Here is a 24,042-nt window from a genome sequence, read left to right as displayed (position 1 = left end):
ATTTTTTTAAAAGACTTATTTATTTATTTTAGAGAGAAGGGGGAGAGAATCCTCAAGTAGACTCCCTGCTGAACCTGACATGGGGCAGCTTGCAGGACCCTGAGATCATGACCTGAGCCAAAAATCAAGAGTCAGCCACTTAAGTGACTGAGCCATCCAGGCACTCTGGGTAATCATTTTTAACTCAGTCTTAAAATATTCTACATAGTAGATAGATCACAGGTTAATTAATTATTTTCTATTATTGGATATTTGGGTTATTCCTAATTTTTATATTAGTAATAATGTTACAGTGAATATTCTTAGGCTTTGGGTTCCCAAAGGTGAAATTAACAGATAGATCAAAAAGTATTTAAGATTTTATTTATTTATTTGAGAGACAGAGATAGTGACAGAAAACACTAGCAAGCACAAGCTGGGAGGAGAGGGAGAAGAAGGCTGCCCACTGAGCAGGGAAGCCTGATGTAAGGTTTGATCTCGGGAGAAGGCAGACACTTAACTAACTGAGGCATTCAGGCGCTCCTCAAAAATTATTTTTAAGCTCTTGCTACATATTGCCAAACTGTACTCTCAAAGAGCTGTATTGTAATTTAGCTTGCTAATAGCAGATTACATGTATTTTAACAAATCTTATCAATACGGGATAGAAATATACTTTTATATCTAGTACTTCAGACAAGATTTAAAACCTCACTGTTGACTTTTGAATTTTCTTTAGGAACTAGTAAAAGTATCTTTTGATGTTACCTACTTGTAGTTCCCCTTCACTAACTTACCTATTCATATATTTTGCCCTATAGAGTCTTAGCAGCCTCCCCCATACTGATTTGTGAGAGTTCTTTCCTTTAGTCTTATATATGATTAAAGTATTTTCTACTTGGTATTTACTTTTATACTTGGGCTTTTAAAAAAAAAACCATGATGCATATATAGAGGTTTAACATTTTTATGTAATCAACTCAACCCATCACTTTCTTTGTGATTTCCTAAAATTGTATGTAAACATAAGTTGCTAACTTTACATTCAAAATTTATGTGGGATAGGGACGCCTAGGTGGTTCAGTTGGGTAAGCAGCCAGCCGACTCTTGGTTTCAGCTCACGTTGTGATCTTGCAGTCACAAGACTGAGCCCCAAATTGGGCTCTGTTCTCAGCATGGAGTCTGCTTCAGATTCTCATTCCCCCTCCCTCTCCCTCGCTCTCTCTCAAATAAATAAAATCTTTAAAAAAATAAAGTTTACATGGGGAGGTGGTAAAAAGATGCATAAAATGTTATGAGCATATTATACACAAGTGATTTTCCTTTCTGATCCATCTTATGTATTAAAATCATTAATTCTACAATTGAAATTTAAGAGCAGAAATAAAATATTCAAAAAATATGGCTCTAAAATAAACAGTGAAGCAAAATTTTAGGAACTGCAAAGGACATGTAGAAGTAATTTAGCCTTTTTATTTTTACCTACCTTGAAGCGATTTAATTCCAACACGACATCCAACATCCAGCTTCTTCTGAACCACAAAATTCCCATATTTGGCACATCTAAAGCTTATTTACATTTTTGTTTAAATAAATTTAGCAGCAGTAGTGCCTATGAATTAGAACTAATCTCTGCTCAAAACCGAGTTCATCTCCAAGTACTATCAGCAATAAAGTAGTATGGCTCAATAAAGGCAATGGCTTAAAATTAGCATCCAATCACCCAGATATCGATCAACAAATTTCTTTAAAAAAAAAGGAAAAAGGGAGCCCTTAGGGGGTGGTTCAGAATCTGCCTTTGGCTCAGGTCATGATCTCTAGGTCTTGGGATCAAGCCCCAAATTGGGCTCCCAGCTCAGTGGGGAGTCTGCTTCTCCCCGTTTTTCTGCCTCCCCCGCGCCGCTTGTGCTCGCTCTCTCAAATGAATAAATAGAATCTTTAAAATATATGTAAATATATAAATTATATGATATATAATATATTTAATATAAATACATATAAATCATAATATTTATATCAATATATATATTCTAAAAAGAAAAAAATGGATTGTCAAAATTGAGTTCTTCCTTTGGTGAACCATCCTACCTGTCCCATGATTACCACACCCAAGTCCTCCAGCTAGCTGGTTGCAACTCATATGGAACTAGATTTGTGCTGGGGAAACGGGGCCAAAGAACTGTAGAACCTGCTGGCAAAGTCTGTTTTCCAAACACTATATACTATATGTTTGATCTTTAAATTCCATCCTAGTAAAATCTTTTATGTTGATTTCTTTGTTAAACCATACTTACTTGCTTCTGAATCTAAATGGCTGGCTCATTAATGTCACAATTTAAGATTTTTAATTTCAAATTTACAATTACACAGAGGGGTTCTTTACTGATTCTGATTGTCAAGATTCCTTTCCAACCCATACGTCTTTCATTCTTAGCTCCCAAGAACCAGTAACACTTATTAACAAAGACACCCATTTATTAAAAACACAGATGCCTTTGTGCTTCTGGACCACTACAGAAACATTATAATCAAAATATTAAATAAAAAGACCGAATATATCTACAAAGGAATACAGATTTAGAAGGTAAATCTTAGATTTTGTTTTGAAAGTCAGAAGCCAGGACTGCCAAATTAGGAAGAAAAGTTTCTAGGAAAAAAACCCACCTACAGAAAAAATTAGTGCTCAGATTTTCCAAAATTCAAGTATAGAAGAGCACAGCTTGTACTGAATTGTTAGAAGGCAGATTTTCTAAAAGCACAGAGGAATGAATCACAAAACCTTTGAATGCCCTTTCCAATACTTATCAGAGCCTGCGTCCTTGAATTTGCATCACCTGATCTTCAGGCAGTGGCTATCAGGCATGTGGAGGAAGGCAAACTCAATTATAAAAAAATGAGAGGAGAAGGAAACTGTGAAATCTAATCCAATGCCAGAGGAGCCCTTGGCAGAAAACACTGGTAATCAACGTTATTAAGATATAGCAGAAACCTTACCCGTGCTACACAAAACAAGATGGATCATTTTAACTATTTGGAAGTGCTAAAGCATCTGCTGCCTTTCTTCCTAAGGCAAAACCCAAATTTATACACACACACATACACACACTACACACACACATCTATATATATGAATTTAATATACATGAATTATATATTTCAAACCTTTTCTGTAAATTATTCATACATCTTCCAAAGCCTAAAATACTTGTAATTTTCTATATAGAAGTGTTCTGTTTTAAAAAGGAAAGCAATCAACCTAGCTTTCTAAAATACTGAGACTATAAACCCAACACACCTAGAATGCTGGGGTCTTCCTTAGGAAGTATCTACATCAAGTAAGAACTAGCTGCAACAAAGCTCAGGAAAATGCAAATACAATTAACCCAGACAACAGATATTCATGATTTTTAATGGGAAAGACTGTTTAACAAACATTAAAACTTAAACAGAAGCCACCTTCCAAGATTTAAAAAAGAGAAAGGGGGTGCCTGGCTGGCTCAGTTGGTAGAGTATACGACTCTTGATCTCAAGAGTTGTTAAGTCCCAGCCCCATACAGGATATAGAGATTCCTTAAAAATAAAATCTTAAAAAAAAAAAAAAGATAAAACATAAACAAGTGACTTGTTTTATCACAAATTGAAGAAATGATATCCATGTGATCAATTAAAATATGTCAGTATTTCAGATACTTCAGTCTGTAGCATCCAAATGCTTTCCAAAACATATTTCATTTTAAGAATTGAGGTGGACATAAATAAATAAAGTCTTTTAAAACGGGGGGGGGGGGGGGGGTGGAGGCACCTGGGTGGCTCAGTGGGTTAAGCCTCTGCCTTCAGCTAAGGTCATGATCCCAGGGTCCTAGGATCAAGACGCACACTGGGCTCTCTGCTCAGCGGGGAGCCTGCTTCCCCCTCTGTCTCTGCCTGCCTCTCTGCCTACTTGTGATCTCTTTCTCTGTCAAATAAATAAATAAAATCTTTAAAAAAAAAAAAAAAAGAATTGAGGTGGACCAAGAGGAGACCGTCTTCACAATTTCTAATATTTTATGACAATTTTTAGTTAAAAATCAAATTTAAGAAAAAATGCCTGTGAATTTACTTCATTTTTATCCTTTCCTTTACAATCACTGTCCTCAAAGAGAAAAGAATTAAACAATAATGAATTCTAAAGAAAGACTACAAACATAAAACTGTACGATTAAAAACATCACTTACTTACTAGTTCCTTACTTCTACTAAACTTCCCATCTACCCCTCCCAAAGAAGTGACCGGGAAATAAAAGAAGTTTCATTTTCTTTTTTTCTTTTAGAGAGAAGGAATGTGCGAGCAAGGAGAGAAACAATCTTAAGCAGGCTCCACGCCCAGCACAAAGCCCAATGTGGGGCTTGATCTCACAAGCCTGAGATCATGACCCGACCCTAAATCAAGAGTTGGACACTTAACCAACTGAGCCACCCAGATACCCCAGAAGATGCTTTCTTTAAAAACAAACAACAACAACAGAAATACCTCAACCATAAAAATTATAATCTACTTTATTCCTCCAAAGAAGAAACCAGTTAAATTATTCTCAAGCAAAAGAACAAATAAACTCCTAATTTCCTTATCTTTGGAGAGTTAACCCTCTTAACTGACCTGCTCTTAAATGAATTGATGTTCTCCATTGCCTCCATACATCCTGACTGGTGCTCTAGCAAGGTGACTACTTGTAACAACAGAACACTCTCCAGTGCTTTTGCACTGGAGAGCCAGGGGTGTTTATTCTCAAATAAACTCTGTGTATGCCAGTTGCACCTGCAATTATGAAACTTAAATACTACAAAACTGATGAAATATAAGTGCAAAAAGAAAGAGCTGCTGTTTTCATGAAAACTAAGTTGAATGCTCTGCAAAGACCCAACAAAAGCTGCTTTTAAAAAAATGCAATGAAATTGAGTGGCATAACTATAAAAGATTTTTTCCCCAGTTGTAACAGATTCTACACTCAAACTGCGACACAAGTCTTTAAATTCTCTCTGCTTCAAAAACAAAAACAAAAACAAAAACAACTAAAACTGGAAAATCTGCAGTCTCAAAGAAAGGCTTTGACCTACACCAAAAGACTGGCAAGTGAATATACATTAATATGTTCTACATTAAAATAAAATGTTTAAGTTATTCTGTATCATTTTTATCAGTTGGTTCCAATTTGGATAAGAGGAAATGTATCCTTTGGTGATCAATTAGAACACTGAATGAGAACATCAGAAATAATGCTCAACAATTATTATTCCTCATACCAATCTATGGGAAATCCAAAGAGACATGATATGAACTTATTCAGCTGTATTACCTAAGACCTTCAAAAACCAGAGAAGGGGGGTACCTGGCTGACTCACTCAACAGAGCACGTGACTCTTGATCTCAGTGTGGTGAGTTTGAGCCCCATGTTGGGTGTAGTGATTACTTAGAAATAAAATCTCCTAAATAAAAATGAATGAATGAATGAAAAATAAAAACCTGAAGACAACCCTTTAAAAGGTATAATTTGGCTTGAATTTGATATAAATCAAATCTTAGAGATGACTCAACAAACTTCTACACAAGTACTCTAAACGAAGGCAAAGCTGTTTCCTGTTAGCCTTTGAAATACTTTAAACTATTAAAAATATTTAAAGGCACAATTTTTTTTAAAAATGTAGCCACTCTTTGAAAAATTTACCTGAGTCAAGGAAAACAGAAATAACTAAATCACTAACAAACATAAAACCGAGTATTAATGGATGTTTACCCATCTGAATCAAACCAAATAGTCTTCCAATCGCTGTGAAAATATTTTGTTTTTGCCATTATGTTCTAACACAGGCCAATGTAAACAATATAAACAGTAATACTCTAAAAAAACCCAAAACAATAATACTCTAAACAATTTTATTATTCTAAATAAAATAATATTAAAGAACTGAAGGAAAATATCTTGCCTCTGAATGAACGTAAGATTTTTTTTTTAAAGATTTTATTTATTTATTTATTTAACAGACAGAGATTACAAGTGGCAGAGAGGCAGGCAGAGAGAGAGAGGAGGAAGCAGGCTCCCTGCTGAGCAGAGACCCCCCCCCCCATGCGGGGCTCGATCCCAGGACCCTGGGATCATGACCTGAGCCGAAGGCAGAGGCTTTAACCCACTGAGCCACCCAGGCGCCCCCAAGATATTTTAATCCAAAATAACTTGTCCTTTTGACTTTTGTAATTGTAAATTCGATAGCTGAGAAACACCAAGAGTGACACAGTGTACAAATAAGATACTTCAAAGTACACTTCTAACACATTGTGCTCAATATACTATGAAGATTATAATTTACTGTGCCCCATTCTTTACTGATATGGGTCAATAATATATGCAGCTAAGAATCTCCTGGGTTAACTCAGTATTTGAGATTCTCCTTTTCATTAAAACAAAATCAGAAATAAACACAAACACACACACAAAACAATGACTGACTAGAACACAACAGAAATATTTTTAAATTACTTTCTAAAGTTAAGTAGTGTCTATGGAGTCTATATTAAACATGTGATATATATCTTGGTAATTGGGGGAAAATGGAGAATATATTAAATATCCAAGTCACTTATTGACCATAGAGATCAAAATGGGGGTGGAAACAATAAAGGGAAGGACAACTCTTTTCTCCCTACTCTATCTTCCATCCCTACCATAAGCCACTATTTATGATGGATAATGTAGTATGCCTTGGTTGTATCTGAACATTAAAATGATTAAAATTCACTGAATCAGAGTGAAATAAAAGACTCTATCTACTGTATTTAAATAAACTGGAGAGCTAATAAATGTTTACTGAGCAACTACCATATAACAAATTCACAGATAGCTATTATGGGAATATACAGATAAATACAGCAGAACCTTTCCACTTTGAGGAACTAACAACAAAATGTTATAAGAACATGCAAGAAAGTGAACTCAATTCTGGGTGGGGGAAGGAACAGATATAGGGGGAAATCTTAGACTCATGGAAAAGGTTTTAAAAGTATTTAAAATAAGTCTAAAAAGAACAAACAGGATTTTAATTATAGGCAAAAATAATCATCCATCTTCATCTCACCATCCTTCTAGTTAACTATGGACAATGAAAAGAACTCTCTTTAATATGTGGTTCCAAAATGAAGGACCTTAAAATTACTCACTGTTCAAGAAATAACAAAATGAGTTTAAGAATGGGTAACAATTACCTAATAAAACTGGGGATACCAAAACTATTGTGATTTTGGTTAGAAACATGAACCATACAGCAGAAAAACCATTCAGTTACATAAGAACATCTTAAAATCCATTTAAATCTAATGGTTAAGGCCAAAAGGGGGGAGGGATGAAAAATTAAATTTACTTGTCACATTCTGGACACAAGTGATAATGGTAATGAACTAGCTGGCTATAGGTCACAACTAACTCTTATGAGGTTATAATGATTTTAAATACACACACACACACACACACACACACACACACACACACACACACATGTTTAGAGACAAAGAGAATGCCAGAAGCCATTTAATTTTTCAGGAAATATCATTTTCCTACATTTAAAACAAACGATCTACTGGCAAAAGTAATCCTTTAGAAAACTGAATTCCATGATAAAGTAGTCACTTCATTTAATGAAGGAGAAATAGTGTTTTAATAACATTAAAGCATCTTATAGATTCTTTTCTTTTATTTTGTTCTTTGCCAAACAGGGCTTTAAAAGATGTTCATCCTAAACTCTGCAAATTACTCAAAATCTTCTTTCAATAAATCTTTTTCAGATTCACTGAACATTCCCGCCCCTATATATTTACTGAATCAATAAACATCCACAAATTACTTTCTGGTAAGATTGTTTTATGCATAACCAAAATGATGACTTTTAATTCTATGACAAAAATGAGAAATTAGAAATCTATTTATAAAGCACCAAGCAATTCTATAACACCTATTCATTATGTGTACACCACAAACAATACATTTATTTAATAAAAACTAGTATTCAAATCAAATTATATTTTAAATGTACAATTTTTATTATGTGTGGTAACTGTTCTATAAAGTCACCACAAACAATGAATTAGTGAATACTGAATCACTGCTCCTAGGGAATACACAGGGCTAGGTTCCTGCAAGCCCTGATCACATTTTTATCAACTAATCACTGTAATCTTGTTTTAGATGTGTTTCTGTTCAAGGACACCTTATTTAATATAGAATTCACTTATTACTTAATAATAATTTTATTTATTTAATAATACAATTCATTAACCTTGACCTCAGAGCCAACAGCACTAATTCATGCCTGAACAAAACTGAATACATACGTTACTTTTTTCTCCATTAGGCACATCAGAGCCTTTTCGCATTTAGAACACTAGACAGAGCTTCAGCACTATGGTTAGGGGCTATTTAAAACTGAAATCACGGGGTGCCTGGGTGGCTCAGTGGGTTAAAGCCTCTGCCTTCGGCTCAGGTCATGATCCCAGGGTCCTGGGAACAAACCCCACATCAGGCTCTCTGCTCAGCAGGGAGCCTGCTTCCCCCTCTCTCTCTGCCTGCCTCTCTGCCTACTTGTGATCTCTCTCTCTCTCTGTCAAATAAATAAATAAAAATCTTTTAAAAAAAAAAAACTGAAATCACCGACAAAAAGCACAAAAATGCAAAAAACATGGCATTAAATAGAGAACAAAAGAGGACATGTCCTTACAGTATGAGAGCTGAAAACAAGCAAGCAAGAGTCACCTTGTGGGAAAGTTCAAGTCAGAAGACTCAGATTTTTCATGCATGTCCATAAATAATCATGAAACTTTTGTAATGATTTTAGAATTACAAATAAATTTGAGATAGCAGACATTCACAAACACAAAATATGCAAATAACAAGAACTGACAGTACAAAGAAAGCCTAATTAAATAAACCTCATGGGAAATATTTTAGTACTTCAACGCAATTTTATAAATACAAGGGTTTACTTAGTGGTCATCAAAGATGGGAAAAAACTTTATAGCATTGTTTTTAAATTAACACACAAAAACACCAGACTGAAGTAATTTATAAGTTTCCAGATAAAGAATAAAGATGGGAAAATGACTTAAAATTTACTGCCTAGCAATGCCTCAGTGGCTCAGACAGTTAAGCGTCTGCCTTTAGCTCAGGTCATGACCCCAGGGTCCTGGGATCGAGCCCGGCATCCGGCTCCCTGCTCAGCGAGGGTCTGGTTCTCCCTTTCCCTCTATGTTCTTTCTCTTTCTCAAGTAAATAAAATCTTTAAAAAAAAAAAAAAGCAATAAAATATAAAATGTAAATTATAGGAATGTAAATGATAGGAAAGTTAAGCTAAAAAGGCATGAAAAGACCATCAGTGTAGACAATTAGAAATTAACACTTAAATATATTCAAGGAAAGTACCTCGGCGAAATAAAAATTGACTTAAAATTCTCTAAATTCTAATTTGTTTAAACTATTATCCAGTATAACCATAATCTGTCTCCAGTTTGCATTTCTACTCTTTATAACAAAATTTAGATACATATTTAAACATCATCTATTCACACTGGTACCTGAGATTTATATTACAGAAAATGAAAACAGCAAGATACATTAATTAAAACCAGAAGAGAATTTGAGAACAGGGAATGAAATTTTTAAAAAGCCACCAACATCTTTTTCCCTTTTATATTTCAGATGATGTTCACTAGAGCACAGTTTTTGGCAGCAAAAAATAAGAAAAATTTGTCTTTTTTTTTAATATTTTATTTATTTGACAGAGAGAGGTCACAAGTAGGCAGAGAGGCAGGCAGAGAGAGAGGGGGAAGCAGGCTCCCTGCCTAGCAGAGAGCCTGATGCAGGGCTCGATCCCAGGACCCTGAGATCATGACCTGAGCTGAAGGCAGAGGCTTAACCCACTGAGCCACCCAGGCGCCCCGAAAAATTTGTCTTTTAACAGAGGACTGATTTAAATCATGGAATAGTATATAGTTTAATACGAAATGAGCTAGAATATGTGTGTGTGTGTATGTATATACACACATATATATGTATATACATCTGCTCATATACTGTGTATATGTGTGTATACACGGCCTTCAGTGAAAAAGGTGAAACAAGACAGACAAGGAGAGATATCTATATTAGGGGGGAAAAAGGCAAGTCACAGAGTACGGTATAAAATAAGATTCCTTCTTGAAAAGCAAGAAATGTTAACTCGTTTATATATGCACACACATTAAACTACTAATGAGAAAGGGACTTTAACACTTTCATTTTTTATAATGAGCATGTGTAAGTTTTATAAGCATAGGTTCTTGACAAGTGTTAAGTTACCTTGTTATATACCTTGTTATAGCTATTTTAAAAATAATATAATGTGATATAAAATTCATGTTGTTTGAAAATGATTCCTATAAACTTAACTTATTCAGGTAAATCCTGTTAAATTAAAAACAAACATTTCCGAATTCAAAGAATTTCAGTATGTTCTCAAAATTTAACACTAACCAATCCCCCAAGCTGAAATGTTTACTGATTTATAACAAGGGTTAGAAAACTTTTTCTGTAAAGGTCAGACAGTAAATATTTTAGGCTTTGCAGACAAACATGGTCTCTACTACATATTATTCTTTTTGTTCTTGTCTTTGGTTTTTTTTTACAACCCTTTGGGAATATAAACAGACAGACAGACACACACACACACACACACACACACACACAAGTTAGCTTATTAGATCATAAAAAACAGACCATAGGCTGAATCTGCCTTGCTGGCCACAGCTTGTCAACCACTAATTTATGACAATAAACCAGCACCTTGACATCTGATATTTAAAATACATCATGACAAAGGTATCAGAAATCACAATAGTCAGTTTTATTCTACATTAAATAAAGCAAGGTAGTATTGGAGAAATCAAAATTACAGGTCAGTTAATATACTTAATTCTATTAATATCCCAAATATTAATCAAACGATGATAAAAACACAGTAAATAAAATTTCAATATTATAAACCATGATCATGTGTGCACCTAAAAGCACACATATCCACTTGAAAAGTCAGCTGAAACTGAAATACTACACATCAAAGCTCAAATCTCCTTTTATAATAATTAAAACCATTAACTCATTTAAATAATCAAAACTCGTCAGTCATTTGTTTTAGATGTCATCAACTCCTAAAAATTTAAGTATTGAATTCAGAGGCTGGTAGTATTACTACATTTTACTTTTTTAATTTGTAAAGTTTACTGTAAAATATTAATCAACGGGGCGCCTGGGTGGCTCAGTGGGTTAAAGCCTCTGCCTTCAGCTCAGGTCATGATCCCAGGGTCCTGGGATCGAGCCCCACATCGAGCTCTCTGCTCAGCCCGGAGCCTGCTTCCTCCTCTCTCTCTGCCTGCTTCTCTGCCTATTTGTGATCTCTGTCTGTCAAATAAATAAATAAAATCTTTAAAAAAAAAATATTAATCAACGATCTAAAATATTACACTTTAATAAAAGTTTATGTTCTTGGAAACTTTTTAATATTTACTGGGTCAGCAACCATCACTGGAAACTTGACTATACTTTTTTCTTTGCCTAAAAGACTGCTTATATTTGATTTTGTTTAAAACTGAAAGATCCTTATTGTAATCTGAATGCTACTATCAAAGATTTGCACTACTATTCACAATGAATAATAAACTCGGTCAAACTGAGTATCTCCCCGCCCTCACCCTCAAGTAACCAAATAACCATTATAGAATAATCTTACCTAGACTGGTGGGTTTTATCAGTTCATCCAGTAAATCATAAAATGGTAATTTTTGAAGTTTTATATCCGGATGGACTGGGTGAAGAGCTGATGTAAGATGTGGGAGTTCCAGTTCATGTTTAGGTCCCAGAAGAGAAACAGGGAGTAACGGTGATGATGCAGGGTGACCATCGTAAGTGAGTTGTGGAATGGTAGATGGAGACAAAGTTGCTGGCATAGGACTTGAATGAACATTGGGGATGGACAAGTCCGCAGGCGTCATGATTTTCTGGGGGAACCTCCGCCTATAGAGTTCTTTAATTTTCATCTGTACAGCAGGACTGCAGCCAGCCTTTAGCAAATGCAGGGCTTTTGTGAGAAGTTCGTGTTTGCGTCCGTGCTTGTTTCTCCCAGCGTAGCCCAACAGTACTTGGAGTTCAGAAACTCTAAGGCTCATAACCATTTGCTTAGAGACAAAACAAAATGTTAAATGTTAGTATTCCAAGAGTATAATTCACAATATTAAACAATACTTTATTCTAACCCTTTCCCCTCGTGGTCTGCTTTAAAGGCCAGCTCAGTTACAATCAATTCTAGTTATTTCCAGCTTAAAATAAGTAATCGAAAAAAATTTCAAAATTAATATTCATAAATTCAGTGACTTCTACCCAGGGTTATGAAAAATGTAAGATGAAGTATACACCAGGCAGAACCATGTCTCACCTCATTGCCCTGTTTCAATGCAACTGTCAGGTATTCATTCATCAAGAGCCTCCTGAGTCATCAGGAGAGTGCTGACTGCTATGCAGATGGCAAAACATAATGATGAGGCTTCAAGAACATTTGTTTTCTTGGGGGAAAAGTATATAAGTATATATGAAACACATAAATGCCCACCTCAAACATCAGATGCAAGCAGGGTATAAATAACATACTACCAGGTAGGGGCGCCTGGGTGGCTCAGTGGGTTAAAGCCTCTGCCTTCGGCTCAGGTCATGATCCCAGGGTCCTGGGATCGAGCCCCACATCGGGCTCTCTGCTCGGCAGGGAGCCTGTTTCCCCCCTCTCTCTCTGCCTACTTGTGATTTCTGTCTGTCAAATAAATAAAATCTTTAAAAAAAAAAAAAACAAAACATACTACCAGGTATTACATTCTATGCTGACCCTGGAATTTGTAGGACTTAAAAACTATATATCCTTTTTGACCCCGTATTTACCATATATACTTGGTATTTTCATATGGGTGTCACTAAATCTTTATTATCTCCACAAGCTATTATCCCCTTCCCTCTTTACACATGTAGAAACTATGTAGTTAAGAAAGGTCAAATAACTTACCTAAGGCCACACAGATACAAAGTAGCAGTCAGGATTCAAACCCAGATATGTATGATTCTAAAGTCCACACTCTTTTCACTAAAGCTTTAGGAAAGGGACAGGGCTGGAAACATAATATTGACTCACTCCACTAGCAAGGCCAGGCTAAAAAGTCTAGGAATTCAATCCACATGCCATAATGTGGAAGGCTGTAATTTTAAAAATCTGTTTAACTCTTTGTTCCCAAACTTGTTTGGTCACTTTCTCCTTTTTCTCCCATTACTAAGAGACTACCAACAAGAAATACCCAACTATACCAACCCTCTCATCTTAAAGTGGAAGAAAATGGAATCCAGAGAGAAGAAATGGCTTACCCAAGATCATACAGTATTAATAGCAGATTCCTGACTTGACCACCACTGACAGGGAGGTGCTAGGGTAGAAGACACATGTAAGCTTACCACTGGCTCTCTATTTCCCCCACTATTTGATCCCCTCATCTCAGGCCTAATGGCAATACACAAAAGATAAACTGCGTTTCCTAACTCACTGCCACTACCTGAGAGGCCACCTCACCCCAACCAATCCTGTGGAAGCTATTTAAAGAGTGCAAACAAAGTAGGTAAAAAAATCAAATAGTGAGAAAACAGTGTATAAAGAGCTTTATATCAAATATAGCTGGCTATCAAACATGTATGTGCCCTTCCCTACTTCTCTGGCCTGAAAAATACTGTTTCCTCAATTTCTAACTTTTGTCAGCCTTAGTCCAATTAGGCCTGGCAATATTAATGACTCTTCTCTCACTACTTTTACTGGCCACTTCGCATACCTTTATTTAGCACTTGTCTTGCTTTTTTATATTTTTCTATTTGTACAAGTGAGTCCATGACCAGTTTGAGGTCCTCCAGGGCACATGCCAATGTCACCATTAGTATCTAACACTAGGGCCTGACAACAGTAGAAACACATCAAATGACTGGACAATGAATAAAGAAATGAATGAAAGAACGAAATAAACAAGTCACACCAGAAGAAAGGGTGGTGGAATCTACAATGGTAAGTTATACACATAACTACAATGCAAATGCAAATGAACTCCCAAACTCTTACGTTCACTAAAAGGCAAAGAAATACTACAGGCCTTACAAATAAAGCCTACCCCAAATCCTATAAATGCTTCTCTTTTTTAGATATGATCAGAGATTAATTACTAACTATAATGTCAGCAAGCTATCAATTTCTCCCTACTATCCAAAATGTCCTAAGAATACAAGAGTTTTAAAGATTTTTTTATTACTTATTTTAAAAGGAACTGGGACTTCAACTGAGAAGTACTATAAGTAAGCTTCTGCATTTGGAGAAATAACAGAAATTATGCTTCAAAGATTATCAGTTAAAAATAAATTTAGGTTGGCACTGGTCAAATGTACTTCATCTTACAGAGAATACAGTATAAATTTTAGAAAGAAAACAATGTCTTCCCACTTCAACTGCATTCTCCTAGGTCAAACACGAATAAACTTGAATTAGTTGATTATCACAGGCTTTTCCCCAATGACAGTTTTTGTCCTGACTCTACGGGTATAAGGATGCAGCACAGATGTATTATTGTTTTATGTTATATGGAAGTACACACTGGCAATTCCCATAAAATAAAACCTCTTGTGTGACAGTCGAAAGAAAAAAGTTGATGACATAAGCATAAGTTTTGTTTTTGTTTTTACAGGATGTGTAATTATCATTGACAATTATGCAGCAAGTATTGTCCTCATTCTACAGACAGGAAAACTGAGGCCTAAGCAGGTTAAGAAATTTGTTGAATACTATACAACTGCTCCAAATATTATGCTCTTACACTTCCAATTAGGAAAGAGAAAAACCTTTTAAAAGACTAATTGATTTAACATTCAATCTCCGTTTCAAGCACCAATATTTTGGCTTTAAAAAAATTGGTGGTTCAGAAAAGAAAAGAATGCATCTAGATTCAAATTAACCACTGCACCTTAAAATCAGGTTTAGTGAAAGATGGGGTACTATCCACGGCTATTACTGGAGCAGCTACTGCATACTCTCAAGGACTGTAATAAGCATGCAGTATTTTAAAAAAATAAATAAAAGGGGACAGGAAACACAAACATCTGAAGCATCACTCAACCGAAAAGTTTCAGAGAAGCATGGAGCAGTCAATTCACAATGCAAAGTGTTGACAACACAGAGGAAAACTAAACACTTACATATGAGATGTTGAAATGCAATATATTTTAATCCATCATGTGTTTAAAAGTCTCCATTTGTTAGCACCACAACAAAATGAATATTTTTAACTAAGGATAACATCAACCACTGCTACTACTAGAAATCATTACCTCCTCAAATAGCATTCTGGTGACTATATCCCCAAATGATAGAGTTGTCAGAACCCCAGGAAATTCAGAATGCCTGAAAGATGTATATACACTGTACGGAAAGCATTCTGTGAGGGGCATCTTTTTAAAATTAATTTTTTTAATCAAGCAGACATGCACACAGTTTAAAAAGTCAAATAGTGCGACCAGAAAACAGAGATCCCCTGCCCCACTCCCACTTTTCACATTCCTAGGGCAAACTCTTTAAAGTCTTTTTGGCCATTTCTTATGGCATTTTTCACTATATTCTATACAGCAGGTTTATGTGTTCTTAAAATTTTTCCTTCTAGGAAAAAATGACTTATTATAAATAACAGTTGGGCTCTGTGATATCTCTACCCCCATATCCCCTCACAATTTTTGGTTGAATCAGTTGTCGTTTACATTATTATTACAGCTGTAAATAATATCCATATCTGAGCTGAAGTATATCATGATTACTCTTCCATTCTGTAGAACTTTGGCTTTCCTTAATAATCACTGCACCATTTGTGCATTTGCTTTGTTTTCTAGGTAACTATTAATTCATCTGATAAAACTGATAAACTGTAACTGATTTAACATATTCAAATATATCAGGTAAAACTGTTTTCATTTCTTTCTTAAATACATGCCTTCTGGAGCCCTCTATCAGGTTCCAATTTGGACTGCTTGCTCTCTAGACCTGGTACACAACTATGGTCACAGAATTCCCCTTCAACGTATCTTTGTAATTTCCCCGTCCCTCTTCCATATTGCATCCGATTTCACTGATCTCACTTTTTCCTTAGTTTTCTCTTTTTAGTATTTTCTCCATTAGCTTCCTAAGAAGGAACTGGAAGCTACTTTTTTAATTCTTTGCATTGTCCAAAAATATATTCATTTACCCATACTTAATAACTGAGTTTGGCTCAGTATTTGAATTCTAGACAGGAAAGCATGTTTTGTCAAAATTTTAACAGCCTTTCCTCACTGTCTTCTGGCTTCCGGTGTTGCTGTTAAGAAGCCTGGCATCATCCTGATCCCCAATCCTCCACAGTCGCCTGTATATCCCCCTAAGGGAGCGTATATAGAAGTTTCTTGGGGTGCCTGCATGGCTCAGTCAGTGAAGCGTCTGCTTTGGCTGAGGTCATGATCTCGGGGTCCTGGGATCCAGCTCTGCAGCAGGCTCTGTGCTCTGCAGGGAGTCTGCTTCTCCTCCCTCTGCTCATGCTCCCGCGCTCGCTCGCGTTCTCTCTCTCTCTTATAAATAAATAAAAGCTTTAAAAAAAAAAAAAAAAAGCTTCTTCCTACGTGCTCTGCAATTTTACAGTGTTGCATTCTGGGGCTGGGTTGGTTTTCTGTGGGGTTTTGTTTTTGCTTTAATTGTATGAACCTGGTAATTGCTGTCTTTTAAATTTAGAGATGCACGTTTCTTGTGTGCCTATTATTTAGGTACTGGTCTTAGACCAATTCTCCAATTTTCCTTTACTCTATCTTTCCCCTTCTCTTGCATTTTACATCTCCTGCATTTCACTCTGTTTCCTGAGAGATTTCCTCAACTTGATCTTCTAACGTTTCTACTAAAATTTTCACTCCCATGAGCTCTGTTCTGTTTGTTACATGCCTTTTTTTCTTTTCTTCTCCCCCTACATCTTGCTTTTAGTTTTCATGAATGGAGTATCTTGCTTCCTCTCTGATGATACATATAAATGGTGGTGTTACTGTCTTCCGCTGTCTGCAGGGTCTCTGTAACCTCTGGACTCTTTTTCACTACCTGCTTCAGTCTCTGCCTTTCCCGCTTGATGTTTTCCTCAAATGACAAGGGATTTCTGGCTGTACATTTACATTTAAAAGATACTAAAAAATACTTTAAAAACATGATCAAATGATCTGTGTGAGTGAGCAGATTGGGGTACTTCATTCTAGGATGATCGGGCAGGAATTTGGCTGTTTTGAGGATTCCTTTTTTCCTTTTAACTAATCACTTTTGAAAGAGGAATCCTCCAATGTTCTGCTTTGGCAGTATGACCAGCTTCCAGTGTTCTCAGGATAATGCGGAGAAAGAAGGGGGAGGTCCTCACCATTCAGAAATTAAGACATTTCAACTTAATCCCCCTTTCAGATATGTAAAATTTTACACACACACACACACACACACGTGTGCGCATGCGTGTGTGTATGAAAACAACTATGCCAACCACAGGGGCAGGGACCACATTTTGAGAAAGATAAATACAGACAATATTCAAGCAGTATCAACAAGTACTACAGACAGAGTGCTTTTTGCAATTAAACAAAAAGTGCCAGTATTATTGTTCTTTATTTATGACCTTACATTAAAGGTCATGCCTAAATTGTGAATTAAGAATTAGGTCCTTCCTGCTGAGCAACATAATTACTTTCATTCATACATCCCACTGCAGTAGTTTAGAGGATCAGTCATAATAAAGCAGACTCTATATTATGACTATCTGGTATCAATTTATAACAGTAAACCAAAATGAATTCTGAACATAGACAAATTAGGCATTTAACAATGTCATAATATTTCATTTATACTTTTACTTTCTATCCACAACAGCAATCATCAAAAATTCTATAACTGCATACATTAAAGCCTGTACAACAAAAATATTTTATTATTTTTAAAGTCAGATGCTTCATCAATGAAAATGACTTCTGCATCATTTCTAATCTCTCCATTTGAAATAGTTAATAAGCAGCTGTTAGATTAGTAATTTGTCACTACTCAGTTCAACCAGAAAACCTAGTTAGACAGTTTCTACAAAAGGATCAAGTCAGGTTGGTTATCTCTATAATCTCGTTCGACCCAATTTCTCATTTTTTAATTTATTTCTCAATATAAGATAACTGAAAAGTGACTTCTAGAGCCTACTCCCCTAGTTGATCTTCTCTGTCTTCTCCTGGTCTCTATTACATCATACCAGCTGCATTTAGTCGCACATAATGACAAAATACGGAGATTCCACTCTCCTTTATGCAGAGTACAAACCTAGGACTGTTAAGTTAGTGCACCACGGCTTCAATTTGTGACAGATGATTTAAACACCATACCCATTTACGTACTACCACATTTCATGAAACATCTGGATGTGTCCTTCAAAAGGCTCCTTCCAGATGATAACTTGGATATTAAAAATAACAAACCTAACTCAGAACATTTTAAAATTTGGATAAAATACTTGTTCTAATAAAAAAGTTTAGAGTGTAAGATTCTAACACATTGCCAAACTTCTTATGCAGAGGTAGGAAAATACGACTTTTATTTGAGTAAAAGGCTGTTCTGCACCCAGATGTTCAATAAATGCTTTCTGGATCAATGCACAGCCCCTAAATGAGTATGAAGAAAAAGGGAATACAGGAACATTGAACACATACAGAGAAGCTAGTCTTCAGAGACAGACATACATAATCATCATATTAATTTGATTCTCAAAAGTCACTGAACACCTACTATGTGCTAGGTACATATAAAACATAACATGGTACCAGTACACATAGAATTTGGATTCCAGTACCAACTTGACCACTCAATTACTGAAACACAATCTTTCACAGGGTCTGTTTCCTCACATCAAAAAATGAGGCATTAACTAGAGGTTCTCAAAGGCTCCTTAAAATTTCAAAGCTCTACAATGTTATAACTCTATTAAATGAAATCTTTCTTCTCATTCTTCTACCCTTCCATAGTTAAGGAAATATAAACAATCTGTAAAGTCAGTGATTCTAGGTTAGTAAGATTTTCAATCAAAATTTTAAGGGTCATTTACCTGGGCTGACAGAATAAAAATAATGATAAATCCAATATAAGTTACATGTTTACAATATGCCAACCATATACCAATTATAGTAAACATGATTACACAAAAAGACACGATTACCCAAAAGACACACCATTATTATTCCCACTGCATGGATAAGAAAACTGATGCAAAACCTGAAGTCAAACACTAAGTGATGGAGACAGAGCTCAAATGTGACCTCACTCCAGAGCCTAAGCTCATAAACACTAACCAAGAGAAGTGTCTTATCACAAATCTCAGCCAGAGCAGAATATGTGTTACACTAGGACAGGGGGGCACTAAATGTCATGAGGAATTTAGACTACCCAAAGTAAACAAGCATATTTTGGGGCAGTGAAAATGTGATAAAAATAGTGTTTAAGGCTATCCAAGTAGCTACCTGTAGGACAAATGAAACAAAAGATATTAAGAAATTTAAGATTTCTAGCAAAAACGTATGGCAACAAGAATTATTTATCTACATATAGGGGAAGCAGGAAATGTGACGGTCAACGTAGAGGAGACAGAACCAAGAAGTACTGCAAAGAAAACTGCCGGTCACACGCAATATTCTAGCTACAGATGCCTCTTTTCACATTTAGTACCGTACATGATCATAAGAACAACTACCATCCACTTTTCAAATAAAACTTAGCATTTACATATAATAAGCAGGGCTTGATGAAATTTTAATTCTATTGAATTATGAAAGACTGAGGATTCTCTTCCAAACTCCCCCAACCAAAAACAAGCAAAACACTGCATGTGCAATTGGGAGATACCATCTCATCTAATTTAAGTTTCAGACAAGACAAGAAGCTATGAAATAAACAGTATACTCTATCGGAGAGAAAGTTAAGACACTTAAAAGAAAGAAAAGACAAGTATGAACAAAACAAAAAGTGAAGGGGAAAAACACATTCTATAACTAAACAGAAAGTCTTTAAATCATAGCCGTCTGAGTCCCAGAAAAGAGATTAGGTGAAGCCCTAGAGGGAAATTATCAAGGGAACTATTTCCGAGTAACAGGGGTAACCCACACAAGGTTACAGAGCTAGGAAGTAATGCGGTCCAACTCAAAAGTCAGATGCCAAAGTCCACACAATTCTCCAAAGTACTGACAATGATAGATACTATTAAATATAACTGGAAAATGATGGTTTTTGGAAACAGGAGATTCACAACATCAAATAAAACTTTGGAAATCTTCTTGTCCAACACTCCGTCTAATATATGAAGTTTTACTGTAACCTCCTTAATTGATGGTCTCCCAGCCTCTGCTGAAAATCTTCTAAGACTTCACAACCTAATCTTAAAGTGACCTACCTTACTGAAAAGCTGTATGAATCCAAACCCAATGGTTCTAAAATTTTGTCTATTTTTGCCTGTTCTTTAAATGTGTTAAGACGTCTCTTTTCCTTCAACAGGCTTGGTTTCTAGACCCCTTCCCATCCTGATCACTGTTCTCTGGAGCATTTAACAGTCCACTGTACTCAGAGTGAGTGAAATAATCCAGATAGTCGCCTAATCTTGAATACTGCAGTATTACCACTTTCTTATTATGAACACAGTCCAAATAAGGCATTCACAGTTTAGGGCTAATTGGTTTGTTTTACCTGTGCAAGGGGAAGGATGTGGTATGTGTTATGTTTTTGTTTCAGCAATGAGGGGGAGGTGAATCCACATCATATAGTTGCTCGTACTAAGCTTGAAGTGGACTAAAACCTTTAACTGATTTTTTTATATGAACTGCTTTTAGGTTAAAATTCTTCATGCTTTATTACAAATTTTTTTTTATTTAAAAGTAGAACTTTATATTAGGTTCTGTTAAACTTCACTTTTTTTTTTCCAGTTCATCACTCCAGCCTTTCAAAACCCCTCTGAAGAAGTACACTCTCCACCCTCTACTGCAGCACATATATGGTATTATAAATTGCTTATTTTCCAATCTATGTCCTCCCCTAGACTTTGAGCTTTTCAAGAACAAGGACTTATCTCCATATCACCTATGCTGGGTATAGTACCTGACACTTGGTAAGTGCCCAGGAGATGATGACAAACTAACTCCCTTTGATTCCGTGACCTAACATATTCTTCCCAGGCCACCTACAAAATAAGAAATATTCACACAGGTCATCCTTAAAACTTGGGATATAACAGGGTCAAGACTACAGGGACTTGTGGCACATCGTAAGAGATGCCTCTTCAGTTAACAATAAAGTTTAAGATTACATATAGCATTGCTCGACTACTTAGGATGCAGATGACTATTTTTCCCCAATATTCCCTAATCTTAATGTACACTATCTGGGATGCCCAAGAAAAATAATTAAAGCTATCAGCTATCATATTTCAATCCTGATTTACAGACTTGCTTTTCAGAGAAAAATAAGCTTAGATAAGATGTACACAAATTTTCTAAAAGCCTTTTGGGGAGGGTGGTTCTGAGGGTTAAGCATCTACCTTTGACTCAGGTCATGATCCCAGGGTCCTGGGATCTAGCCAACAAAGGGCTTCCTGCTCAGTGGGGATTCTACTTTTCTCTCTCCCTCTGCCCCTGCAACCCCCCCCCCCACTCTTTCTCTCTCTCTCTCCCAAATTAAAAAAAAAAAAAATCATTGGGGGAAAAAAAAAAGCCTTGAGAATGGGATGCCTGGCTGGCTCAGTCAGAACATGCGGCTCTTGATCTTGGGGTCATGAGTTCAAGCCCCATGGTGGGTGTAGAGATTACTTAAACAAATAGTTTTAGAAAAAGTAAAAAATAAAATAAAAGCCCTGGAAATGATTTCTCAAAAACTACAGAGAAATATTAAAAAGAAAAAATAGGCTGCAGGAAAATGCTGTTCAAGTGACAATTTGCCTACGGTTGGTTTGAGTGAAGAAGGGGCACAGAGAGAGAAGCTTAAGTAGGTTCCACGCCCAGCGCCTGACATGGGGCTCAACCTCACGATCCTGAGATCATGAACAGAGGTAAAATCAAGAGTCAGACACTTAACCAACTGAGGCAGCCCCAAATTTACTTATTTTGGCAAAGTGAGTTGCCTAGACACCACCAATCAAAATCCCAAAATAAAACATAACTATGATGCAATCTGACTGGGCTTCATGTTAAAGAGCTTTAATTTAAACAAAAGGATACTCTAAATCAGCTTTTTCCAAACTAGGTTCACAGTGTTAATGGATATTCAGAGAAATAGAGTTCTATGGCAAAACAAGTTCAAGAAATTCAAGATTCTATAATTCCCCACCATGCCCTCCTTTCTCAAGTCATATTTGAACACATTAAAGGTCCCAAGAAGTCCAACAGAAATGTTAATGCTGCATTTAACGTTTTGCACATTTACTTAACCACAAAACCTTCCTTACTACTTTTGTTTAATCTATTAACATCTCATTTCTTAGCACTTCACAAAAGAAATCTAGAACAAATTACAGGATATTCAAGTTGTCTAGGAGTTCGATTTTATGCTTGTTGTTCCAGCAGAATTATTAAAAGCTTCCCCCTTCCACTCTTAAAAGTGCCCCAGCATGGACGATAAATTATCTAGCCAGAGTTAATACTCCAAAACTAAATATGAGTTATAAAACATGTGCTACCTTTATCAAATGTTAAATTAACATGGCCATGTTATTGCATGCAGTTAAAATGTTATGTAGATGATGATTAATCTCGAACCATTTTCCCAAACTTCATGAAGAATTCTCCGCTAGCAATCTTACAAGTATTTTCAAAATAACTCTGGACTAATAAATTCTTGCTAACTGAACTCACAAACCAAACAGATTTAGACAGTGTAATTGCAAGATTTTAAAGAGTCCATTATATAAAATCGTAAGGAAAGACGCTATCTTAAAAACATTAAGGCAGTTCGTAAAAGATGTTTAAAGTTTTAAAAGATATTTTTAAAAATTTTTCCAGGTCTTAACTATGAGAATTCCTCTCTATTCTTGACCCTATTTTCACTCAGACCAGTCTTTCTGGATGACCTCATCCATCTCATGACTTCAAAATGCCATCTCTAAGTTGTTAACTCCCAAATCCACTTCTTCTATGTCCCACACGTACTCAAGTCAACATGCCCAAACCTAAAACATCAAATTTCTCAAACCTTCCATCTACCTCACCAGTTGTCCAAGCCAGAAACTTCCCCACCATCTTCTCCTTCACCTATGTCTTTTTACCAAGTCATACAATCCTACCACCTTAAAATATCTAAGTCCCTATTACCACTTTATTTTTTTGTTGCTTTTGCCTTTGGATTTTTTTTATTGCTCAAAAAAGCTTTGTGTTTTTTGTTTTTTAATCTGGCTTTCTGACTCTGGCTTGCATTTTCAACACTTTCACAACAATTTTCTGCTCCCCCATAAGGAAAGCGTGCTTGATCGTGTTGCGAACACACTTTGTACACAGACCCACCAAAGCCCCTGCTGACGGGTTTTTTTTTTTTTTTTTCAGATTTTATTTATTTGACCGGGGGGGGGGGTGGGGGGGTGGGGGGGGTGGGGGGGGTGGGGGGTGAGGGGTGTGTTCCGGATCACAAGTAGGCAGAGGGAAAGGGAGAAGCAAGATCCCTGCTGAGCAGAGAGCCCAATGCGGGGCTTGCATGACCTGAGCCAAGGACAGACGCTTAACTGACTGAGCCACCCAGGCACCCTTGTTTTTCTGTTTTAGACAACCTTAAAAGGACTTTAGGTCTCACAGCACGAACTTCTCTAAGTCGACCTGGGCATACACTAATGCAAATTTCAGTGCTAGAAGGGTAAACAGTTCTATGACCCAAGGGTTCAGGACGGCTAGTTTTGTTAGAGGCTATATT

At 36.1% G+C, this 24,042-nt stretch overlaps 1 protein-coding gene across 1 annotated transcript in view; it reads right to left on the bottom strand.

Moving 5' to 3' along the window:
• The window catches only part of PIAS1 (protein inhibitor of activated STAT 1), a 118,860-nt gene that overhangs the window by 75,232 nt on the left and 19,586 nt on the right, over positions 1–24,042 (bottom strand). Inside the window, exon 2 of the mRNA XM_080807867.1 lies at positions 11,761–12,205. Coding sequence (XP_080663993.1) covers positions 11,761–12,205 — 445 coding nt within the window. The remainder of the gene's footprint in view (positions 1–11,760; positions 12,206–24,042) is intronic.

Source organism: Martes martes (genome assembly GCF_963455335.1).
Source record: "Martes martes genome assembly, chromosome: 7".
In the NCBI taxonomy this organism is placed as follows: Eukaryota; Metazoa; Chordata; class Mammalia; order Carnivora; family Mustelidae; genus Martes; species Martes martes.
Note: the sequence above shows the minus strand (reverse complement) of the source record. Positions and strands in the feature narration are given on the sequence as shown.